Raw genomic sequence first — 20,936 nt, 5'->3', positions numbered from 1 at the left:
TTTTTGCCTTGGGCATTGCCAGCGTCACGTGGAGTTAGATGAAACTGCTTCAGATGCTTTGGCTACCAAAGACCATTCGACGTGAATTTACATATATATATATAACTGATGTAAAGGAAATGAAGAAACGTTAGTTAATTAGCAGAGCAGTTCTCATACAGCGCTCGGACACTGCCCTGAACTGTGTACTAACCTGCTGTCATTTACTGGACAGGTGACTCACCTGCTGTTCCAGACTTCCAAAATGGATGAGAAAAAGAGTGATTTCTAGAAAGGCTTCTGAAAGCCCTAACAGTGCTTGTCTGAAGCCCTTCCACATTTTAGAGGTGATAATTATGTTATCTGAGCCAATATCTACCTTTCCTTTCTAGCACAGTGCTGTTGATAAAGAGCTATATGGAGCTCACGTCAGTTGCTCTGAGCCAGCTGGTATGGCAAAAACATTTTTGTGTCAATTAGGAAACGTTTTTTTTCCTTCATAAAATCATTGTACACTCCGGTGAGCTAACTAAGGATGACTAACCATGAATCCCCGGTGGTGAAGGTGGATCCCTGCTCAGTTTGTAAATGGGAAAGCGTGACAAAGTTTATAGAATATGTTAAAAAAAGGCCAAACACTGAGGATCTGTACATTGAAAGAAAATACCTATTCATTCAATAACGCTCCTAGTTATTTTTTAAAATCCATGAAATATTGAACCAGGTTTTTGTATGAAGTGTATTGTGTTAGAAAAAAAGAAGAGAGAAATAGAGACCAAGCACTGTTACTTTAAATTGGTTTTAATATGTCTTTCAGGACAAAATAAACAGGTGCGGATCCAAAATTCATCTGAAAAAATCTGCATTGAGGTGTAAATATAGTTTGCACATTACTATGGAAATGCTTAATTTTCTTTCCTTTTATAAAGTGCCTTATACCAGAACCGTAAGACCATATATAGCCAAATTAAAAATTACAAAAGCTTCAAAATCCTATACTGCATGTGTTAGGAAGCATACACCTGACTATGAAGGCCATATTGTACGGGTAAGTGTGAGAAAATATGTCAAATACATTAATGTGCATGAGTGAATCAGTAATTGCTACTTTTAAAAAACTATAATCTTTACCACAAATTATGCCATTTTGGCAGACGTTTACCCTTATTCTTCCAACCAGATAACTAACAGGATGATGCATCAACCAGTTTTAGTCATTATTACTGCATTTGGCTGGGGAGAAAGAAGAAATTAAATTCATCACAGTGATTGTTATTAAAATGAAATTCCAAACAATACAAAATAATACACAAGGGAAACAGCCAAAATGAAAGCAAATTTACATAAAAATGTTCTTATTAAGCATTGTGTCACTCAGTAGGTTAAAGAGCTTTGCGATAAAAGCCTGAACTTATTCACATTTAACTCAATGACAACACATATGAAATTCAATAGGAGTAGAACTTTCATTTAAAAAATCTATGCTATGAAATGAAATGAAATGCATGATAGTATTTTTACAGTAACAGAGTAAGTCACAGTAATTGCCTATTACATCATGCCCATCGACAATATCACTGGGTTTTTGATGAATCCTTGAATGCAAAGACAGGCGACGTGGATCTAACGGAGACTTAATGGAAAAACTACTTAATGGAAAATAAAAAGATTAGGTGAACAAGAGAAAGTAATCCTGTGAAAATTAAACAATAAAACCTAATTTTTTCAATATGCCAAATACTTCATTTAGAGTTGCTCATTTAATCCAGTTATTCAGCACGCCGAGTGGCTTGTTAGTCATTGTGGACTTTGCCTATAAATCAACCAAAGCTTAAATATAGCGGCAACCTCCTAACACAAATGCAGTGATGAAGATGAGGCCAAGAAAAGGAACGGGTCTAGATCATCCAGTAGGCAAATGTCGCAAGGTTAAGCCATGTGAAAACAAAACTTAATTACTGTAACTCCAAGCACCTTTATGTTTAAATGATCTCATATAAATGAGGCACATTCCACAGTGCTTGTAATAATTAGCATTTACCAAGCACCTTTCAGAAGTGCTTTGCAAACATTAAATAAGGTCAGAAATCTCATCGCTCATTCCTTACAACACCCATAAATTGGACGGGGAGAACTTCCTCATCAATGTCAGAGCAAGGACTGCAGGGCTCAACCCAACGACCTCCAAAAAACAGTTTAAAAGAGGTGAGGCAGTGTTCCTAATTGCCATTTTACAGATTGCAAAACGGTAGCAAGGAGATTAAACAACTTGTCAAAAATTGACAAAGGAGCTGTAGCTGAATTAAGGATTCACGGCTTTGGGCTTTTTTTTTTTTCTCCCCAGAGATAAAAAGTATTTGATGGTGGCATAAAGCTACAGTCTGCGATGAACTGGAGTACGAAGAGACTGCACTGCAGCTGGAGGGTGTAAGAATTCTGCCCTACAAGCAGCAATACATCCGTAAACAGTTAAATTTAGTGCTTGCTGTGTGCTTATACCGGTACTTTTGTAACTGCTTCTTGACACAAATGGGTTTGAACATTAACTGTTACTTAATATTGAGCGAGAAAAGACAAAGGGGACGAGTATCACACAAGATACTCCAGACAGGTTTTTCTTTTTCCCCATCTCTGATGCAAAGAATGTCATCGTTTTGTATCCTTGGAGTTATCATTTCAGAAAAGGGTTATTTTCACACACTACATAATGGCATTACTGGGGTTGTGATGCCATTTCCACATTCCCAGCCCCTGGGAATGATACAAAAATATTGTTACAGCTCTCTGAGACATATACAGAAAAGGAACATGTACTCAGAAAATTCGCCGTTAGGGAATAACTCCATTTCTAGTGTATTCTTTTTCCTCTACAAGAGGTAGGCCTTTTTTGAGAGCTCTTGAAGTATAGCCATTATAAATTAGAAGATCCACAAAGAAATCCAAGTGTATTCTTGAAGATTCTGGGACCTCTCCACGGCTTCTACATGTCGCGACCCTGGCTGCCGCATGTCATCCCCTTCTATAAATAGGCACTGCATTTTGCTGAGGAAGGTCAAAATGCGTGAGGGGTGTAAATACTGCAGCAGTCATCATTAAGTCATGCATTGATTTATTCTTGGAAACCTAGGAGCTGTGGAAGCGAGTGTGTCTTACAGAGCTGCAAGTCTCAAGTTCCTCAACAAGTAACTACAGTAAAACTTTGGAAATTACAATCACTGCATTAGCAGGAAGAAATGTCTCCGGTTCACTGAGAAAACACAGCGTGCTGTCTCGGCTCCGCTCTCCCCGTGTGTTTTGTGCCCTGAGGACTCTCTTCCTTCACTCACTCCTTCCCTGCTGCATAAAACGAAGACTGCACATCTGACAGTCTCCACAGGGATTGTCTGTTAGTACACAGGATATTTGAAAGAATTATTAGACAGGTCAACTTTCTCCAGTTTGGCCCCTGTACAGATGTTATCTCAGTTACCAGAATAGGCTCTGTGATAAAAATACGTTAGCTGCTCTCCATTCATTTTAGTGGGCTATTAAAAAATCATTATATAAAAATTATAGGTAATTGTGTTTGCTTTGCTTTGTGCAGTCAAAAATACCTACCTAACTTCACTGTATTTTAGAAACTGAAAACCTGTATAATCTAACCAATTTAAGTACACGGTATCTGTCTTATTACTGCCAACCCAAATACATAGACATTTTAACATTTGAAGTTGAAGAACAAATCCAAGCTTCACAATTCTAAAGTTACCCAGTAACTACTGGAAAAGGCTTAATACTTGAAAGAAGAAATAACTCTATCTGGATGTAAAATACTTCCAATAGTAACATGGCACAAATTTAAAAAAAAAAAAAAAAAATCCTTATTTTGTTAAGAATACTTTTTTGATTTTTTTTTTTATGATGGCCACCAAGGAGATTTTACACTGAATTTACTGAGAACTTAAAGATAAATAAAATGTTACAATACAGAATATATGATTTGTTTCTATTCAATTCCTAGAAGAACATGGTGGTTTTAAACAGCATCTCCATTTAAAGAGGAAGCAGTAAGGAGCAGATGAACGCTAAATTGTGCTTCTTGTCACTGAAGTTTTTCATTTGTTTAGAATAGCTGGATCATCGACTCTCTTGATTTTCCAACTCCGACCCATTTAACTAGGGAGGAAAACACATCTATTAGAACAATTACTGAGAGTAAATATTAAAATCAGTGAACTGGAATAATTTTCACCTTTCATCACGCTTCACTACAAACTGGCCAACTTTGTGCTGAAACACAATGCTAGGGAGTTTTACTGCCAAAAATCACTTTACTTCTGCTGCATTACCAGACTAGAAGTGCAATATACTGAAGTTTGAAAACATGAAATAATTATACCATAAACACAAAGCATTGCAGATGGAAGGCCTAACAGAAGGTCAAGCATGTTTGTTGCAGGTTTAACTGTCATTGTCTTGAGTGACAGGATGTCTAGCTAAATCCCTGCAGAAAGGAAGCGAGAGCTCTGCCAGAATGTGAAGTTTTCTTGATGTGGACCAGGAGATAGTGATGCACACGTGCTATAATACTGTTAAATGTAAGGCTGCAATTAAAAACGTTACCCAGTGTGAGCAGCCACCCCAAATACCATACTATAATTGTTCCACTACAGTTTTTATTGCCCATGGATACTATAGAACTGACTGTAGGTAGGTCACCTTTAGCCGTTAAACCCACCAAGGCACCCTGCCTTCACACTGAGAACCAGAGAAATAAAGTAAGGGGAGTTTTATTTACACATCCAATCGCCCACACCTACGTCCGTGACCACACACGAGCCATCCACCGAGTTTCAGGCTCTGCTGTCAGATGCTTCCTAATCCATGAGCAATACTGGAATTGCCACAGTTGCAATTAGCTCACACTCCCCAAACGTGACCTTTGAGGCGCTTTATGGAAAACAAAAGCACACATGCCAGCTTTCTAAGTTTGCTACTGTGGAAATTCCCTTTCAAACGCCACCGTTCATGCCACACCTAGCTCTTGGCACCCCTAGAGCTCTAGCAATTAGATTTGAAAAAAACTGGATGGCTTAACCTTTGGAGACTGATCATGTTAAGATTCTCATTTTTCCAAAGGGGCAGAATTGGGCTAAACAATCTTGTATCCGTTATGCAGCACATCTCCTTATATGGGTAAGTATGGAAGAGAGGGGAAAAAAAAAAAGAAAAAAGAGAAGCCTGTGTTCAAACAGGGATGCAGTGCAGGAAGTAAAGTGAAAGGAAGAGATTAGTAAAGGGAGAACATTAGACTAACTATGCACTGAAGCATGGTGCAGAGATCCCTAAGTTTTCACTGACAGAAGGCAGCAGTTTGCCAAGAACAATACACGTTTATCTTTCCTCTGGTTAAATCCTTTTCAGCAGCAGCTTGGAGCTCTCTGCAACACTGCAGACCTGCCCGCAGAACACCACCCTTTGCTGCTTCTTGGCAAGCTGTCGTTTACCATCATCAGCCCAACCACAGGTACTTCCATTGCCTCCTGCCCAAATCAAGCCGCTCCCTGACTAACGAATTGAGCGCTTTTACAGAGCTGTTCCTGTCTGCTCTGGCGTCCTCGTGTACATCTACAGAAAGATTTACCTGGCACTCCAACATGGTTCTCCACACAGCGGATGTAATTCTGGGCCTTGGGTGGGAGGTCCTCCCATTTTCGTGCACCAGTTGTGTCAGTCTTCCACCCAGGCATTGTTTCATACTCTACTTCTACCTTCTGTAGTATCTCCTGATTAGCTGTGGGCAAACAATTTTTATCACAGTTGATTTTAGCTGCTCCACCTTAAAAGAACACACCTATGGTTCTTGACCAACAAAGTCTTTTGACAACATTTAAAATCTGATAAATAAAAAACCCCCAGTATTTCTACTGGTTGGTTAATTCATTTATTCTTAATTTAGATTAATTTCTGTTACTTAGGAAGATAACTCTGATTCAAGAGGATCCAGTAATCCAGTTTCCTCTTGTCAAAACCTTAGGATGCACTCTGTGTTGTCAGAAGACTACAGTAGTATTTTTAAGGAAACAAATTATTTGAAGTTTACAGTAGTTCCACTTTTTGGTTCAGATTTGCACATAATAAAATAGAAGTCCTCCTGTAGACAAGGCATGACTTTCTCAAAAATTTTTACGTTTGTGGAACAGGGTTAAATCAGGCTTGCTAAAAACTTAGATGTCTGCAAGCCTTTCCCCGCTGGAATTCTCACTGTGCTACTGTCCACAGCCAGGAACTACCACCAGTGGTGGGAAAGTTGGCTGCTGCCAGCCCTCCCCGTGCCTCCAGAATCCCCCATCTCAACAGAACAAACCCCTCATCTTGGCATACACTGTTACAGGTATCTTGAAAACTTCATTAATGTATGAAAACTACATATTGTTACATCTTAAAAGTTTTAACATGAAGCATATTCATGAGGCAATGTATATTTTTATTAACCACAATGTTGTTGCTGATAATTACAGTTATATGATGGTAGCCCATAAGCAGCTTTATTCTGCTTGTCTCCATCTCATTTTTGCACAGCTTAAGCACTGATTTTATTTTTACTTAACTTCATTAAAGGCCAATGATTAAAGCCAATTCATTAAAGCCAATGATACACAGTCACTGACTTGCACCTTGCTGACTTTCAGACCCCTTGTGTTGTCAGTGAAAAAATCTAATGGGACAAGACATAGAGGCCCTAACACAAGATTTTATTTGCTCTGAACTTCTTGTCATCATACATACAGACGCAAGGTGACTAGAAAATGCTAATATACTGATACAGTAGTCTTTATACTGATATCACAGTTCTGTAAATTTCTACAGAAGGTCTAGCGAAAAAGAAATCAAGCCTGATTTTAAAAAGCAAACAGCCTTTCCCAACAGGTATGACTTAACAGGCAGGAAAGAGAAAAACGAACATAGATATTTAACAACATACCTGGAAAATATGGAATTCTTTTTCCACCCAATTTGTAAGCAACACCAATTTTAATCTCATCAAGGACATCAAGAATATCCAGTTTTGTTAATGCCAAACTGTACAGAAAAACACGGGTTAGAGTTACACAAATGATGAATCTTCTCTTTAATACTTTCCACCTGTCTTTTTTTTTTTCTTTCTAGTTTTGTATTCACAAATCCAGCTCAGGCAACCCAGCAAGCAGAAATACACAAATATATTGAACTATGAACACTGTTAATTGAATTCATGCCTCTTGGATGAATACATGACTGAGTTACTAAGACACGTTTCCAAATGCTTGGCTGCTCACACAGGTGCACAGCGTTCAGTTCAGCGCAGGAAAACGCAAGCTGACTATGTAAAGTGGCACTTACTGGACTTTGTTTGGGTGTGTATGACGGCACGTCGCTTTACGTCACTACTAGTGATTGTTTCTGTTATTCCTACTGATTCACAACAACTATAAGACAGACTTATTGACTAAATTACACCTTTAAAACAGACTTCACAAGCATAATCTGGCTACTAAAATCACGTATACAGTTCAGTAGGAAAGATCCCAGCCTGAATTTCAGTGCCCGGGCTGGGCTATCAGGGCTGTCAGTCTAATGAACCTTTTTCATCTTTTGAATGAACACTCTGGAACACAAAAATGGAACCTCAAGACGACACCGTAGCATTCACTGATCAGAATAAAACTGCATTTTAAAACTAGTCAAAATCTCTAGAAACAATATGCCAGACCTTGCTTGCTAAAAATATGAGTAGCTAAGGATTTAGACAGGCATGTGCATAATAGTCCATGCTATATGTGCTCAGTAAGTATACAATGAATGCAATGATTAAATTAAAAGACCTTTTGGGAAAGAAGCAGCATAGAGAGAGTTCTTCAACTTTCTTGAAGTTTTTATCTCCCCATGTTTTTTAACTGTCACAGTTACCAGAGGTGACATAGTTTTGTTGATAGAAGTGCAGTAATTGTATAGAACTGAAAGGGAAGGAAACATAACGCCTTCCTAATACTATTTCCACATAAACTAGAGCTGTGTAAGTTAAAGTAAAATATAAATCCAAGTAAAAAAAGTATTTTAAAAACCCTTCTGATAAATTAATGAACAAAGATCATTGTTTCTTTGTAGCATCAGTAGCACAAACAATATCAAGTTACGTCTCAGTTTATAAGATTTTAAAATGCCTGGGGTCACGTGTTTGCATATATGAACAAGTTTGCCTGAATGCTAAGTCTGCACTTTATATGAACAAAACTGTAACGAAACTTTTGCAACTTTTTCTGAAAATACAGATCAGTAATTAGTTAGAAATTAATGGCTTGTGATAGTTAGCACTTTAGCATTAGACATAAGCAAGCTTGATGCCATTATGGTCTTGAACAGTTCCTTTAAACAGCCACTTTTCCTTTAAAATGCCAATTTAATATATATTTTGAATTATAAAATAATTTATCAACCAAGTAAGTCGCTCAGTCCCAAAGCAAATAAAACTCAGCCCACTAAAAGCAGAATTTATACTACAATATTAGACTACATCTTTGTAAATAAAGGAACCTGTCAGGACCGGAGTGAAAGCTGTGCCAGTTGCCGTACACTTTGTGTCACCCCCCCTTATTTCACTTCAAGAGGTAGTGGTTCCAAATGATGCAGAATTGGTCCTACAAGTATGATCCACTAGAGTCAACCAAAGCTCAAAACCAGCAGGTTTTAGATCACAACATAAGTCAGTATGAAAGCACTGGATCAAGAACAGTAGAGCAAACTGTTAGAAAACTGATATATTGATCCAATACACATCGGCCATCTGATGTAAGCGAAGTGAAAACATATATGAAAAAAATCACTGCTATGATGTTTTAAAATCACTTGCTTTGGAAAAAAAAAAAGTCAAAGGAATTAGATTATTAATAGCATTAAGACAATTCTCAGCTGCCCATTGTGAATTATTTAATTGTTTAAAATGTAACACTTTACTGGACTTATATTAATGTTACCTACATATTTATTCTGCGAAGCACAAAATTATCACTTCCAAATGTAGCGCAAAATCTGTGATGCTTACGCAGTGAATCCGTTGATCATATGAGCATATTTCAAAATGACAAGATCTAACCAGCCACAGCGTCTCTTTCTGCCTGTAGTTACTCCCCATTCGTGGCCACGGGACTGTAAAAGATCTCCAATTTCCTAAAGGAAGACAGAAAGAATGCTGATGGTATTCCACTGAAAAACAGCAGGAAAACAAATATAAACAAATGTAGACAAAAGGCAAGAAAAATATAGTTGTTCAATTCCAAGGCTTTTTTGTAGAGAAAAAAAAAAGAAAAAAATAATTAAGTTTTATTAGGAGGGAACTAAGGTGGAGAATAACGCCCCTCACGCACAGGATTTTTGTGCTTCAATCACTAGCATTTCCAGAATACTTATTTAATATGACTATTTCATGTTCCAAGATGACACTTTTCTTCCTTCTTCATCTGATACAAAGATTTCCTTGACAATTCAGCCCTGTTTTTAATTTTGTTTGTGTTTACGTCCTTCATCTGGTCTTTTGGCATCTATTGTTTTTGGGGGCAAGAGTGTAAATGCCTGGGACAAGATCAATGCTTGTACAATGTCTAGGTCAACAGACTCCTTGACCATGCCTAGGGCTCCTACGTTCTACCACAGTATGAGACTGCCAACCGTTCCCTTCGAGCTGGCAGCATTTATAACATGTTAAAAATGAAGAAGAAAGAAACTTTACACTCATGATTCATAAAACTAAAGGATATCACCAATTCATTTGGGCCATTAGAGAAAGGATTTTAGTGACTAAATCCTTAAATTAGATTTGGATCACTGACCTAGAGATTGCTGTGTGCATAGCTCATAATCAATACCCTAAGCTTTCTAGTTTCTTGATAATGAAAATACAATAGGTAGTTTAAAAGAATCAAAATCTCTCCCCTTCCTTTTATTGATCAATTTGTGCATGACTGGCTGACGCACACACCACATTTATTCTATAAATCACGCAGAACACAGGCTGTTAAGCACAGAAGCTGTATCTTGTAATTTAAGCGTTCCTGTGACACGCTGACAGTTCCAGTCTACAACAAACTTTCGCCACTGAAATGCACCTAACGATATTACAGAAAATGATGAAATTTGTTTTGACATCATTCATTACAACAGAAGCATGGTCACTGTAATATAACATCATCATACTCGTGTTTCTCTCCTCTGAAGAAAAATACCTTAATTCTCCTCTCTTCTTGAGTGCGATTGCTTGGCATTATTATCGTGCTTATTTATCGTTGGCATACCCTTACCCCATTCCATTGACCTTATTTTTTGGCAACTGTATATATTGCAACTTGTAACATTAAACCTACATTAATCTGCTCAGTGGGGAAGGCTCCAATTCCCACCCGAGTAGTATACGCCTTCACCACACCGTACACATCACCGACGTGCTGGGGAGGAACACCAAGCCCGGTGCATACACCACCTATGGTGCAGTTCGATGAAGTCACGAAAGGATACGTGCCTGTCAGAAAAACACAACAGCACAAACCTGTTTCAGCAATGATAAGAAACAAAGACCGATTTTCCTTTACGAGTTGAAAGGAGATTTTCACCTGTATGTTTGGCTTTAAAGCTAAACTGAAATAGCAGCCAAAGAGCGGGGCAAATTCTTCTGACTACATGTCCCCATTTTGCTTTTAAGAGAACAAATTAAGCTGTTCTTCCCCAAATTGCTTCCTCCTGTAGCGGATAATATGTGTTTAGATTTCTAAAGCTCCACAGAAACCCCTCAAAATGAAGGATCTTTTCCACTCAAATAGCTGACTTATCCTGGCAATTTGTATAAGCATATTATTAGTGAGCAAGAAGGTCACACAGACAAATAAGAAAACATACTACTTTCTTATACTTAAGGAGGTATCCAGTATGTGTGATCTGTTCCAGTGCGTAAGCTTTTCTGCATTCATCCTTTGCAACTTTCACTGAGGATCTCCCACAAGGGAGAAAGTTAAAAGCATCTCAGTACTACTACCATTAGGCACTGGATCTATTACAGGATGCTGCTGCTGCTGCTGTGTAAAGCTTTTTTCACTGTCCTGTGTATCACAGAAAGTATTTCCTGGCAACATCCACGGAGAGCCTGGTGTAAAGGTCAGTCTGACATTCCCAGTGCTCTACACAAGTAGCTCTGAGTATCTGCAGCAAATTTTCTAAGTCTTAAGAGGTTATTCATGATCTCTACACTGTGACTCTGGATTGGAGCATCTCTCCAGTTCTTCATTTCATCTTCATGGAGACCTAAGTGGTTTAATTAGACTTTTGGTAAGAGAGTGGAGCAGAGATCAACTGAAGAAGCTAGACTTACAGGTTATCTGCATCAGTTTAATCCTCCCTTCACTGCAGAGGAATTATCTCAGCAGCACTGCAATGGCTGCTTGGAATGTATGGCAATGCGCACACGCATTTAGAAGTAATAAAGACAAGAATATCTGGAGCGAAACTTCAACTCCACGAGAATAACTTCAGTAAAAATCAATATTTAAACCCTAAGCACTTAATCCTGTTAATGATACAATCTCTGGATTACTGTGCTTTACTTTTGGGAGATCTGTTCCTATTAAAGGAAAAGGCTATTTTGTTTTTCTATTTTCCTGCTGTTAGCAAAGCTGATATAAACACAAATCAAAATAAAACTAATCAAAATAAAACTAACTTCTTAGGAGCGAAATTGAATTTAGAATTTAACTTACCAAAGTCAATATCAAGTAATGCTGCATTGGCTCCTTCAACAAGAATCTTCTTTGGGGAGTTAAACTGAGTTTAGAATTTAACTTACCAAAGTCAATATCAAGTAATGCTGCATTGGCTCCTTCAACAAGAATCTTCTTTGGGGAGCCATGAAGAGCTTCATACATAAAATACACGCCATCTCGAACCATGGGTCTTATTTTTTCAGCATATCCCTGCAAATTTGAGTAGAAACGTCAGCTTCCCCATACAATGGCTGGAAGCAGGGAACACTGTGTTCACTTTTGAAACATGAAACATACAGATAACCCTAACACGCCAGCTTCAATAACTGCGTTTTACCTGAAAAATACAACCATTAGCTTATACTCTGTTGAAAACAAATCAATATATTGAACAACTCACATAAGAAAACATGACTTGTTATGGCATTAGAATGCCATAATTTCTGTACCATTTCTATTCACAGAAATGTTGTATACCTACCTCATTTTGTTGATATAGTCTCTATATAGCGTGTCTATAGTCTAGACACACTGAGAGTGGGACTTAGAAATAGTGCAAGCTCCAAAAGAAAAAAAAAACCACTACTCATGAATATTAAAAAATATCTTTAAAGGTAGAGTGTCAGCTCTGAACAAGTACCAGACAAAACTTGGGAAAGGTAAGAGATTTTTTTAGCATCCTCTGTTCTTGCATATTCACGAAAGAAGATGTTTCACCAGTGGCTCTTCTGAATTTATTTATAAAAAGATATTTTTCTTGTAATACCAGGATCTTGAAACACAGCTTCCACAAACAATTCTTCAGTAAGCACGGAAGTCTCTCAGACTAGATCAGTCATGGCTGGAGACTGCTAACTGCAAGTGTCGCCCTGCATTCTCTTGGCTACTTTAATACAACAGCTATTTTATGTCAAAAAAAGTAAAATATTATAGGAGAATTAAATCATCCACAAAATTTATTTTAATGCCCACAAAAAGAGAACATTCTATTACAAAGCATAGCTACTGCTCATTAAAAGGTTTTATAATAATGAAGATATGCATTTTTCATTTAAATTAATTAGTTTAATAAGTAGTAGTTCTGGTACACTTAATTTTTACTTAATTAAAATAAATATTACTGTTTTCTTCTATACTTTCCCTGAAACTGAACAAATATTACAAGTGTTAAATCCTTACCTTTAGCTTTTTCAATTGTCCTTCTATATCTATTTCAAGTGTGGGAAACATTGACTTGTATTGTTGTGCCAGATTTTTAAATCTGTAAAATATTGAAATCGTATCTATGAAGAACACCCTTTGAGTTACTGTTCATAGAACCTTTGGCAAGAACTCAGCGTATATTATACACAGTATATACTGAGAGCTATAGGGAGAAAATACCCAGAACTTCGATACCTCAACCAGTGCATTTCCCAATGTACAAAATTATATTTTAAATGATGAGAAAATCTGTGAAGTACAGGAAATACATGCACACATTCTTTCCAGTCTTCTTCTCCTAGACAATTCATATACATATTTAAAGTTCAGACACATATTTAAAAACATCTCCTTAAAAGCAAATCTGTCAGCCAAAATGTATGACTCTTCAACATAATATTTAGAAATGAAAATAGTTGTACCTTGAAGAAAATTCATCAAAGTCAGAAAGGAGGTCACAAATTCGAAGGCCTGTTCGTGCAGCTTTGGAAGAATACGTTGGTCCAATCCCCTTCTTTGTTGTGCCAATACTAATTAAAAAGAAACCCCCCAAACACGTATAAATATATGCAAAAATACGCTGTATGCTAAGTAATTTTGTTAAAGCTCTTCAATATACCATATACTGGGCACAAGATCCGAGACATAAAAAAAAGACTGAAGTTCTGTAATAACAAATATATAGCAACTTTCATGCTTCAGTGGATTTGCATAAATATTGCTGATATTCATGGTATGCAGTAAAGCATTAAGCCTTGAGTCTGGCTGAGGCAAGCTTAGTTGAAACTATGGGTATATATACCTATATTATACAGTAATAATGGTTACCATACTATCCTGTGGTACTACCACATTCCTTACCACAAACAATAGGAAACAAATGGTCATTTTCACATTTTCACAGTTGCAGCACTGTCTATAGTTGTAAACAACCACCAGTTCTGTGAGCGATCAAACTGGTTTCCTATGGCTTTGGGATTATTCACACCATCTCTGTCCCTATGAACTGTTGCTGCAGCCTTTACCTTGATGAGGACAAAAATGAAACTGTTTCCCTACCTGTGTGCCTATTTTCATGTGCGTTTTAGAAATACAGTAATTTTGAGATCTCTATTTGTATGTTAAGTTTGGCTGAAATTGTCCAGTGGGATCAAAAACTAATGGACTAGCAGAGAGAAAAATACAGCGTGTTCACATAAACCTTTGTTCTTTCAGAAACCAGAATAACGAAGTATGAATAGTTAACACACTGTGCTGAAGTGTAAGATTGAAATTAAAATAGAAACTAATATCTCCATGAAGTGTAAGTGAATATACAATAAACGATTACAAGTGTGGAACCTAATCATGCCAACACTTCAGACCCAATTCAAAAGAGCATCACTAGTCTGATATCAAACTGGGTTGGAAACACCATTTTAATAGAAATGGATTTTGAGAATTTGGTAGGAATTTCAAAATGTCCCTATACGTTGCAGAGAACTGGAAAATGGAAATATGTAAGAATTTATACCCTGCCTTTTCAGTAACACCTCAGAGTTTGTTCACTAACATAAGCAGGAGCAGAACAGAGTCACAGAATTAGTAACATCAGCAAGGCTCTTTAGAGATACATTGCATTTCTGTTTTCCAAAATTACACCAATTTTGCAAATTTGCATAATTATTAATGAAATGAAGGTGCTGAAAATATTTACTTTTTTCCTTCTTGTGCTTGACGTTGCACTTCCTGGAGCCCGTCTACTGCCTGGTGAAAGTCAAACACTGCAATGGAAAACCAAATGGACATAGTGGGAGACCAAAGGAGATAAACATTCTTTAAATCACAGACAACTGATTTCAAGACAAAGTGCCTTTGTTATCATTGATAGTGCACAGGCCTCCTCCTGTGAAAACGGAGAGAGTATTCCTTAAACGCTGTGAAAACATGTAAAACATCTCACTCTTTAGCGGACACAAATTCCATTATTATGCTTCAGATACCCAACACACAAAGAAGCCATATTAGATCAAACACATGACTGCTCTGTGGAGTAATAATGTAGTTTAGCACCATGACCTAAGCAATCATTTGTGAGTTTTTTCCCCCTTCAGTCATCACTCACCTATGTGTGCTCTATCTGATATAATCAGTCTTTTCTCCCAATCTTTTAAACCTGTCAGAAGACATAAAGAAAAGTAGGATTTCAGCTGTGCTGATTGGTCAAACTTTGAGATTTGCTTTAATATTTCTGTGTCTTTCTTCTAGTTTATATAGCTTCTTGTTAAGAAGACTGTAGACAAAACGGATAAAACGTAAGTGAATATCAAATATCAGCAATGTTTTCGTTAACAAACTTTTCTCGTTTTTTACTTTTTAGCTTTCTCATTTTGGTATGGACAAAGATACTTCTTCTTAATGCCAGAAAGCTGTGGCTTACATGCAATTCTTAGTTTAAGGAAAGATTCTTGTTTAACTCGTTATACAATAAATCACTTAAACTCCATTTGTGCCTCAGAAAATAGAGAATTCATATGTATAGAATCATAAAACAATTTAAGATGTAAGGGACCTTAGAAGGTCATCTGGTCCAAAGCCTCACTCAAAGCAAAACCAACAGAGTTTATACTTGGGCACAGAAATGGGGACACAGAAACTGTGGGTTAAATCATCTCAGTTTGAGGTCAAAGGGAGCTTTGCCACACACTTTAGGATTTTATTTTCTATCTAATGTGGTATCAAATGCCATAAAACTCCCTGAAAAGCCATGAAAAGATTGCTTTTGAAAATCTGTCTGAAGACTACAACACAATTCAACATTTTAAATACTGTTTTCCTCATTATTTAAAATGCAGAATGTTATTGCACTGAATATTTATGGTCAGAAACAAAGGCTTAAAAAAACCCCTCAACCTGGTTGCCAATATAAAGAAAGGTTAAAAATTACTCGATACAAACCTTTCTTTTCATTCTTTTCAGCTTCTTCAAACAGGCCTGGTAAATGTATAACCACTCCATTACCTGTGGGAACATAAATGATTTATTTTAAAGCAAGAAATAAAATACTCGTTCTTAGGATGTAAGGCATGTAAACACTTGCTGTCTGAAATTTGATTTAAAAAGTAAGACTGAGTTTCTCACATTTCTCAGAAAGTGATATTGAGAACTTTTTGGATAAATCCTCATTTTGGGTAAGCAGCTACAAGCCTGCTAAAATCAGAAAAACCCAGAGCTTGCTTGTTTCAGATGTGAATGCTGGGCCTGCTCCGAAGCCAGCTGAGATAAGCGGATTCTTGTCTTTGTTTGTGGTGGACTTTGCACCACGACTTCAGCCTCAGTTGTTCACTGGTAAAAGCTCAAAGAAGTCCATGACCTTACAACACTGACAAGTCTGTGCGACGGTATTTAAATTTTCTTCAATATTCACGTATTTGTTTTAAACTCAACTCAGACTAGTGCTGTAATACATTACCGATGCCTTCTCCCTGCTTTTGAGCGACAATATAAATTCCACGAGCAATACAGAGCATTACTGATGAGACGTGGAGGATTACTGATGTAGTGGGCTGGAAACAGCTGCTGCTTCCTTCTTGGGAACAGCAGAAATATCTGCAAGAGCCTGTCTCAGCCTAAATTTAGGATAACTTAAGTTATAGTCTTTACTAACTGACAAGGGAGTAAAGTGGAAAGCAAGACGGTGTACCATATTTAGCGGAGAGAAAAAATATGTTTCATGTATTTCAATCATCCATTTAGAAATTATCAAATGGAACAAAACTACAGCTACAGTTCTGTGACTCACTAAAACTTACACTCATTTCTTGCACAGTCAGTATGTATTTTTTCTGTCAGAAAGAATCATAATTTTGGACAAGTAAAAGGCTTAAGTTTGTCCACCAATTAAATATGAGTTTAATGCCCAGTAAGCAATGCAAACTTTTTTATGATGCCATTTGCATTGAATATCTTTACAGTGAAATACAACATCACCTTAAACAGCTGCTAACGTGAACAAAAAGGAGACTGGATGATGACCTTCCAAGCAGAGCCCTGTATCCTGGGGTCTATTTCTGGAAAGTCAGTGAAGAGATGCCAGAGAGAAATTATATTATTTATTTAGCCTCAGTGCTGGGTTTTGTGTCCTCAAAAAACAGCGCTTATATTTCTGAAAGTATAAAAGGAGTCTTCAAGTAGACGGTGGGATCCAAACTTGTACCATAAAGTATAAAAAAGAGCAACTTGATAGAAAGATGGGGTTCTTACTTCCAGTTTTCCAGCAGCAGACTAAACTGACACTGAACATAGAATAACTCACGTTAAAGCAGCAGTGAAATAAAAGACAAACAGCTGAAGCTAAAACAAATCTGACTGACAGTCACCTATAGGTTTTTCTTTGTTTGCTACTATAAACTATGGTTGCAGCTACCCACCATGTAATGTTATTTTATTTAGTAAGTTCCAAAATTGTCTTACCAATAAAAGAAATTGCCTTTGGATTAATGATGCCACTAGGAAATAGGTGAAAATCATATTCTTTTCCATCAACAACCACAGTATGGCCTGCGTTATTCCCACCCTGCAACAGAAAGAAACACCAGAAGATTAATGGTCTTATACCACCGCTCTCAACTCTCAGCAGATTTGATAAGATCATCTTTTCTTTATTTACACATTCACGTCTAGATCACTGCTTTCTCCACCTTATAGTTTCTTGAGATGCTGTAGTACTGTAAAAAGGGCTCAGACAGGACAATTAGGGGGCTGAAGGATTTCAGCAGGACTGTGTAGAATTAGGAAGCAGAACAATACCACGGAGTCAAGGCAGGACTGGGGCAAAGCAAGAGCAAACGTGGGAGTGGTGGCAGAAGCTAGAAGAGAACCAATGCTTTCTGGGAACAAAACTGGATTGAACTACCACCCACGGAATCCTGCCTCTGACATGCCTAGACAAGCCCATCCTTTTTGGGCATCTTCTGTACATGGTCATTTCTTTAGAGTTAAGCCTATAATGCCCACTATTTCCTTTTGAATGGAAGCTCTTCCTGCCTGCCCACCCGCAAACAGCTACTGCTTCCCTTGGTGTCCAAGATGGAAGGTCTGCATAGAGTTGGGAGCATGTGCAGTCTTTGCAGCTTCAGAGAGTCTCCCTGTCAAGGGATGATCTTCCCAGTTAACACCACCACACCTTTACGGAGTCTACTACAATTCATACCTTATACGACCATCTACCAGACCTGAGAATGGATGCTGGTATTTTCCTCAAGAAACTGATTTTTCCCAAAAGGCTTTAGAACAAACTTGGGAAGAGGTGGGTAAATCAAGGTCACGAGTTGATTTGAACTGAAGCAGCAAAGTTTTGAAAATTAAAGGTCCAGTTTTCTCGACAGGCTTAATGTTTGTTGCTGTTCTGTGGTGATATAACTTTTTCTCCTACTGGTAAGGTTGGGAAATCTGACTGCTTGTCTGCTCTGATGCTTACAGGCCTTCCATTTTCCAAAATGATGACAAATCTTCGTGGATTTGCTATGAGGTCTGAATGATGTAAAAGTGTCTGGAATGAGGGCATCTACTGGAAGGAGAACTGAGACTGTGACTGGTAATTTGCAAATAATGAAGAGTGTTGGCTGAATGAGCAGAGTTGTTACATGAAAACTCTGAGAAAGAATAGTTGTTTATAACAATTAATATAACACACGTTCTTCCAGAGTTTCATTTACTTGTTTGCCCATTTGTTTGCACGTAATATACAGAAAAACAGCAACTGACACTCCTTTCAAAATGTGGATATACACTGAAACACAACATTAAAAAAATAAAAGACACAGGTTATAAAAAAATTCAAGTTCTTTTTTAAGCAGTGGGATGGAGGGAAACATTAAGAAATATGCTTTTAAATACAACAAAAGTAATTCTTATGTTTTGGAAGATGTGAGCTCAACAATGAAGTTTAAAAAGATAACCTGCTAAGGGAGAGCTGAGTATGAGTGGTAACAGAAAAACTGGTACATATATATCCTGGTTTTGGCTGGGATAGAGTTAATTTTCCTCCTAGTAGCTGGTACAGTGCTGTGTTTTGGATTTAGGATGAGAATAATGCCGATAACACACTGATGTTTTAGTTGTTGCTAAGTGGTGCTTACACTAGTCAAGGACTTTTCAGCTTCTCGTGCCCTGCCCGTGAGAAGCTGGGAGGGGGCACAGCCAGGACAGCTGACCCCAACTGGCCAAAGGGATATTCCATACCATGGGATGTCATGCTCAGTACATAAACCGGGGGGAGCTGGTCGGGGGGCAGTGACTGCTGCTCGGGGACTGGCTGGGCATCCGTCGGTGGTTGGTGAGCAATTGCACTGTGCATCACTTGTTTTGTGTATTCTTTTATCATTATTATTCTCTCTTCCTTAGCTGTCCTGTTAAACTGTCCTCATCTCAACCCATGCGTTTTACTTCCCCGCCCCGATTGTCTCCCCCATCCCACTGGGGGCAGGGGGAGCGAGCGGCTGTGTGGTACTTAGTTGCCGACTGGGGTTAAACCACGACAATGTAAAATTTCATTTGATTTAGCAAACTGCTGGGTAGCTCATCCTTGGGCTGGGAAGGAATCCCAAGTGTCTTGCTAATGCAGAGTTATAACTTGTCTGGAGAATCTTGAAGAAAGCAGAACCATCCTGGGTATTTAGCTTGCCTCCCAGATATAAGCAGCCAGTTGTAGGAACTTGGATCTAGTTAAAGGTACTGAACTATCTAGCAGGCTAATAAATCATGCAGGAGACTCCTTTACATGATATTTAAAAGGTCTGAGACTGGATGGATTGCACTGGTTGAAACACTAGCTTAATTTATTAAAGTGGTATAATAGTGGTACTAGCCTCTCTCAGGCTTGAGAAAGAGGCTAGTAACTTCTTCTGAAATCATCAGCTTTCCTTTTCTGCTTGCCTATAGATGATAGCAAGATGGAAACTTTAAAAGAATGAACTCTATTATTTAACACTGATTTAATCTCTACTACAAACGTTCCCTGAGAAAATGGGGAACCAGGCTCTTTCAAAAGTATTTGTTGTCACTAACAGTATAGTTATATTCTGCTTTTCTTAATCAACATGAAGAAATGAAATCAGGCTTGAAGACTCACAATCTGAGATAACAGCACTCCTAAATTATAGTCAGAAGTGTTTTCTTGTATCCTAAAATTTTAGGAGGTGGGACATACCAGTATGAGAGTGTTTATGAAAGACAGTTTATGATTTTGGAAATTTTCCTGAACTACTGATACCCAGACAAATGCTGTTTCTTTCTTTAGCAAGTTCTTAAAAAGGGACATTATTCAATCATCTGTGAAAGCTGGCATACATTAAAAAAATGCTGAAGCACAGAAACATCAGCAGATATGATACATCCTTTATTTGCCAAAAATCTCTGAATCCACTTTCAGTCACTCTGGACAGATAATATAAACCAAAAATTCAGTGACAGACCTTATAAAACAGTACTTCTCTAATCTAAAGCTAACGTTGGCAGTCTAATGGCTCAGATATTAAAGATATCTACTCCTTTTCTAATTTTACTTGAGTTCTAACAGTCAATGTAGGGTCTATGAGAGCCATTTCTTTTGCTAACGAAGTGTAAGGAGAACCTGAAACCTTGTCTGGGCTTAATCTGAAGGTTACATGATTGAAGGTGCATGGTACACTGCAACCATGTAAGCTCCCTTCTTTTCCTCAAATGGTATTTCATTAAAGTGGTGTCAACACTAACACACCTAGTGACAGTATTCTCTGGACCCTCAGGATGCTTCCACTTGGACCAAGAAATCTTTGGTTTCTCTGCTTGGCCCTTGCTTCAGATGCAGCTATGCAGAATAAGCTTCCATTTAATATCCAGACTCAGCTCACAGAATCTCTGCTGTGCACCACTGATCTCACCTGAATTTTATCTATCTTTCATCATTTGCACCTTCCTAGGTCTCTAGAGATGGTATCTGCCTTCTTTTGTGGTTCTTCAAAAGCTTCTCTA

General features: G+C 37.8%; 1 protein-coding gene across 1 annotated transcript in view; it reads right to left on the bottom strand.

The window, feature by feature from the left end:
• Positions 1-764: 764 nt before the first annotated feature.
• ADSS1 (adenylosuccinate synthase 1) overlaps positions 765-20,936 on the bottom strand; it is a 32,538-nt gene continuing 12,366 nt past the window's right edge. Inside the window, exons 2-13 of the mRNA XM_076345568.1 lie at positions 17,397-17,499; positions 15,882-15,944; positions 15,049-15,099; positions 14,641-14,707; positions 13,367-13,474; positions 12,921-13,002; positions 11,825-11,951; positions 10,356-10,510; positions 9,041-9,165; positions 6,944-7,041; positions 5,603-5,752; positions 765-4,134 (exon numbers count right to left, since the gene is read on the bottom strand). Of these exons, the coding sequence (XP_076201683.1) occupies positions 4,082-4,134; positions 5,603-5,752; positions 6,944-7,041; positions 9,041-9,165; positions 10,356-10,510; positions 11,825-11,951; positions 12,921-13,002; positions 13,367-13,474; positions 14,641-14,707; positions 15,049-15,099; positions 15,882-15,944; positions 17,397-17,499 (1,182 nt within the window). The 3' untranslated portion in view covers positions 765-4,081. The remainder of the gene's footprint in view (positions 4,135-5,602; positions 5,753-6,943; positions 7,042-9,040; positions 9,166-10,355; positions 10,511-11,824; positions 11,952-12,920; positions 13,003-13,366; positions 13,475-14,640; positions 14,708-15,048; positions 15,100-15,881; positions 15,945-17,396; positions 17,500-20,936) is intronic.

This window comes from Aptenodytes patagonicus, chromosome 7 (genome assembly GCF_965638725.1).
Source record: "Aptenodytes patagonicus chromosome 7, bAptPat1.pri.cur, whole genome shotgun sequence".
Lineage (NCBI taxonomy): Eukaryota > Metazoa > Chordata > Aves > Sphenisciformes > Spheniscidae > Aptenodytes > Aptenodytes patagonicus.
Note: the sequence above shows the minus strand (reverse complement) of the source record. Positions and strands in the feature narration are given on the sequence as shown.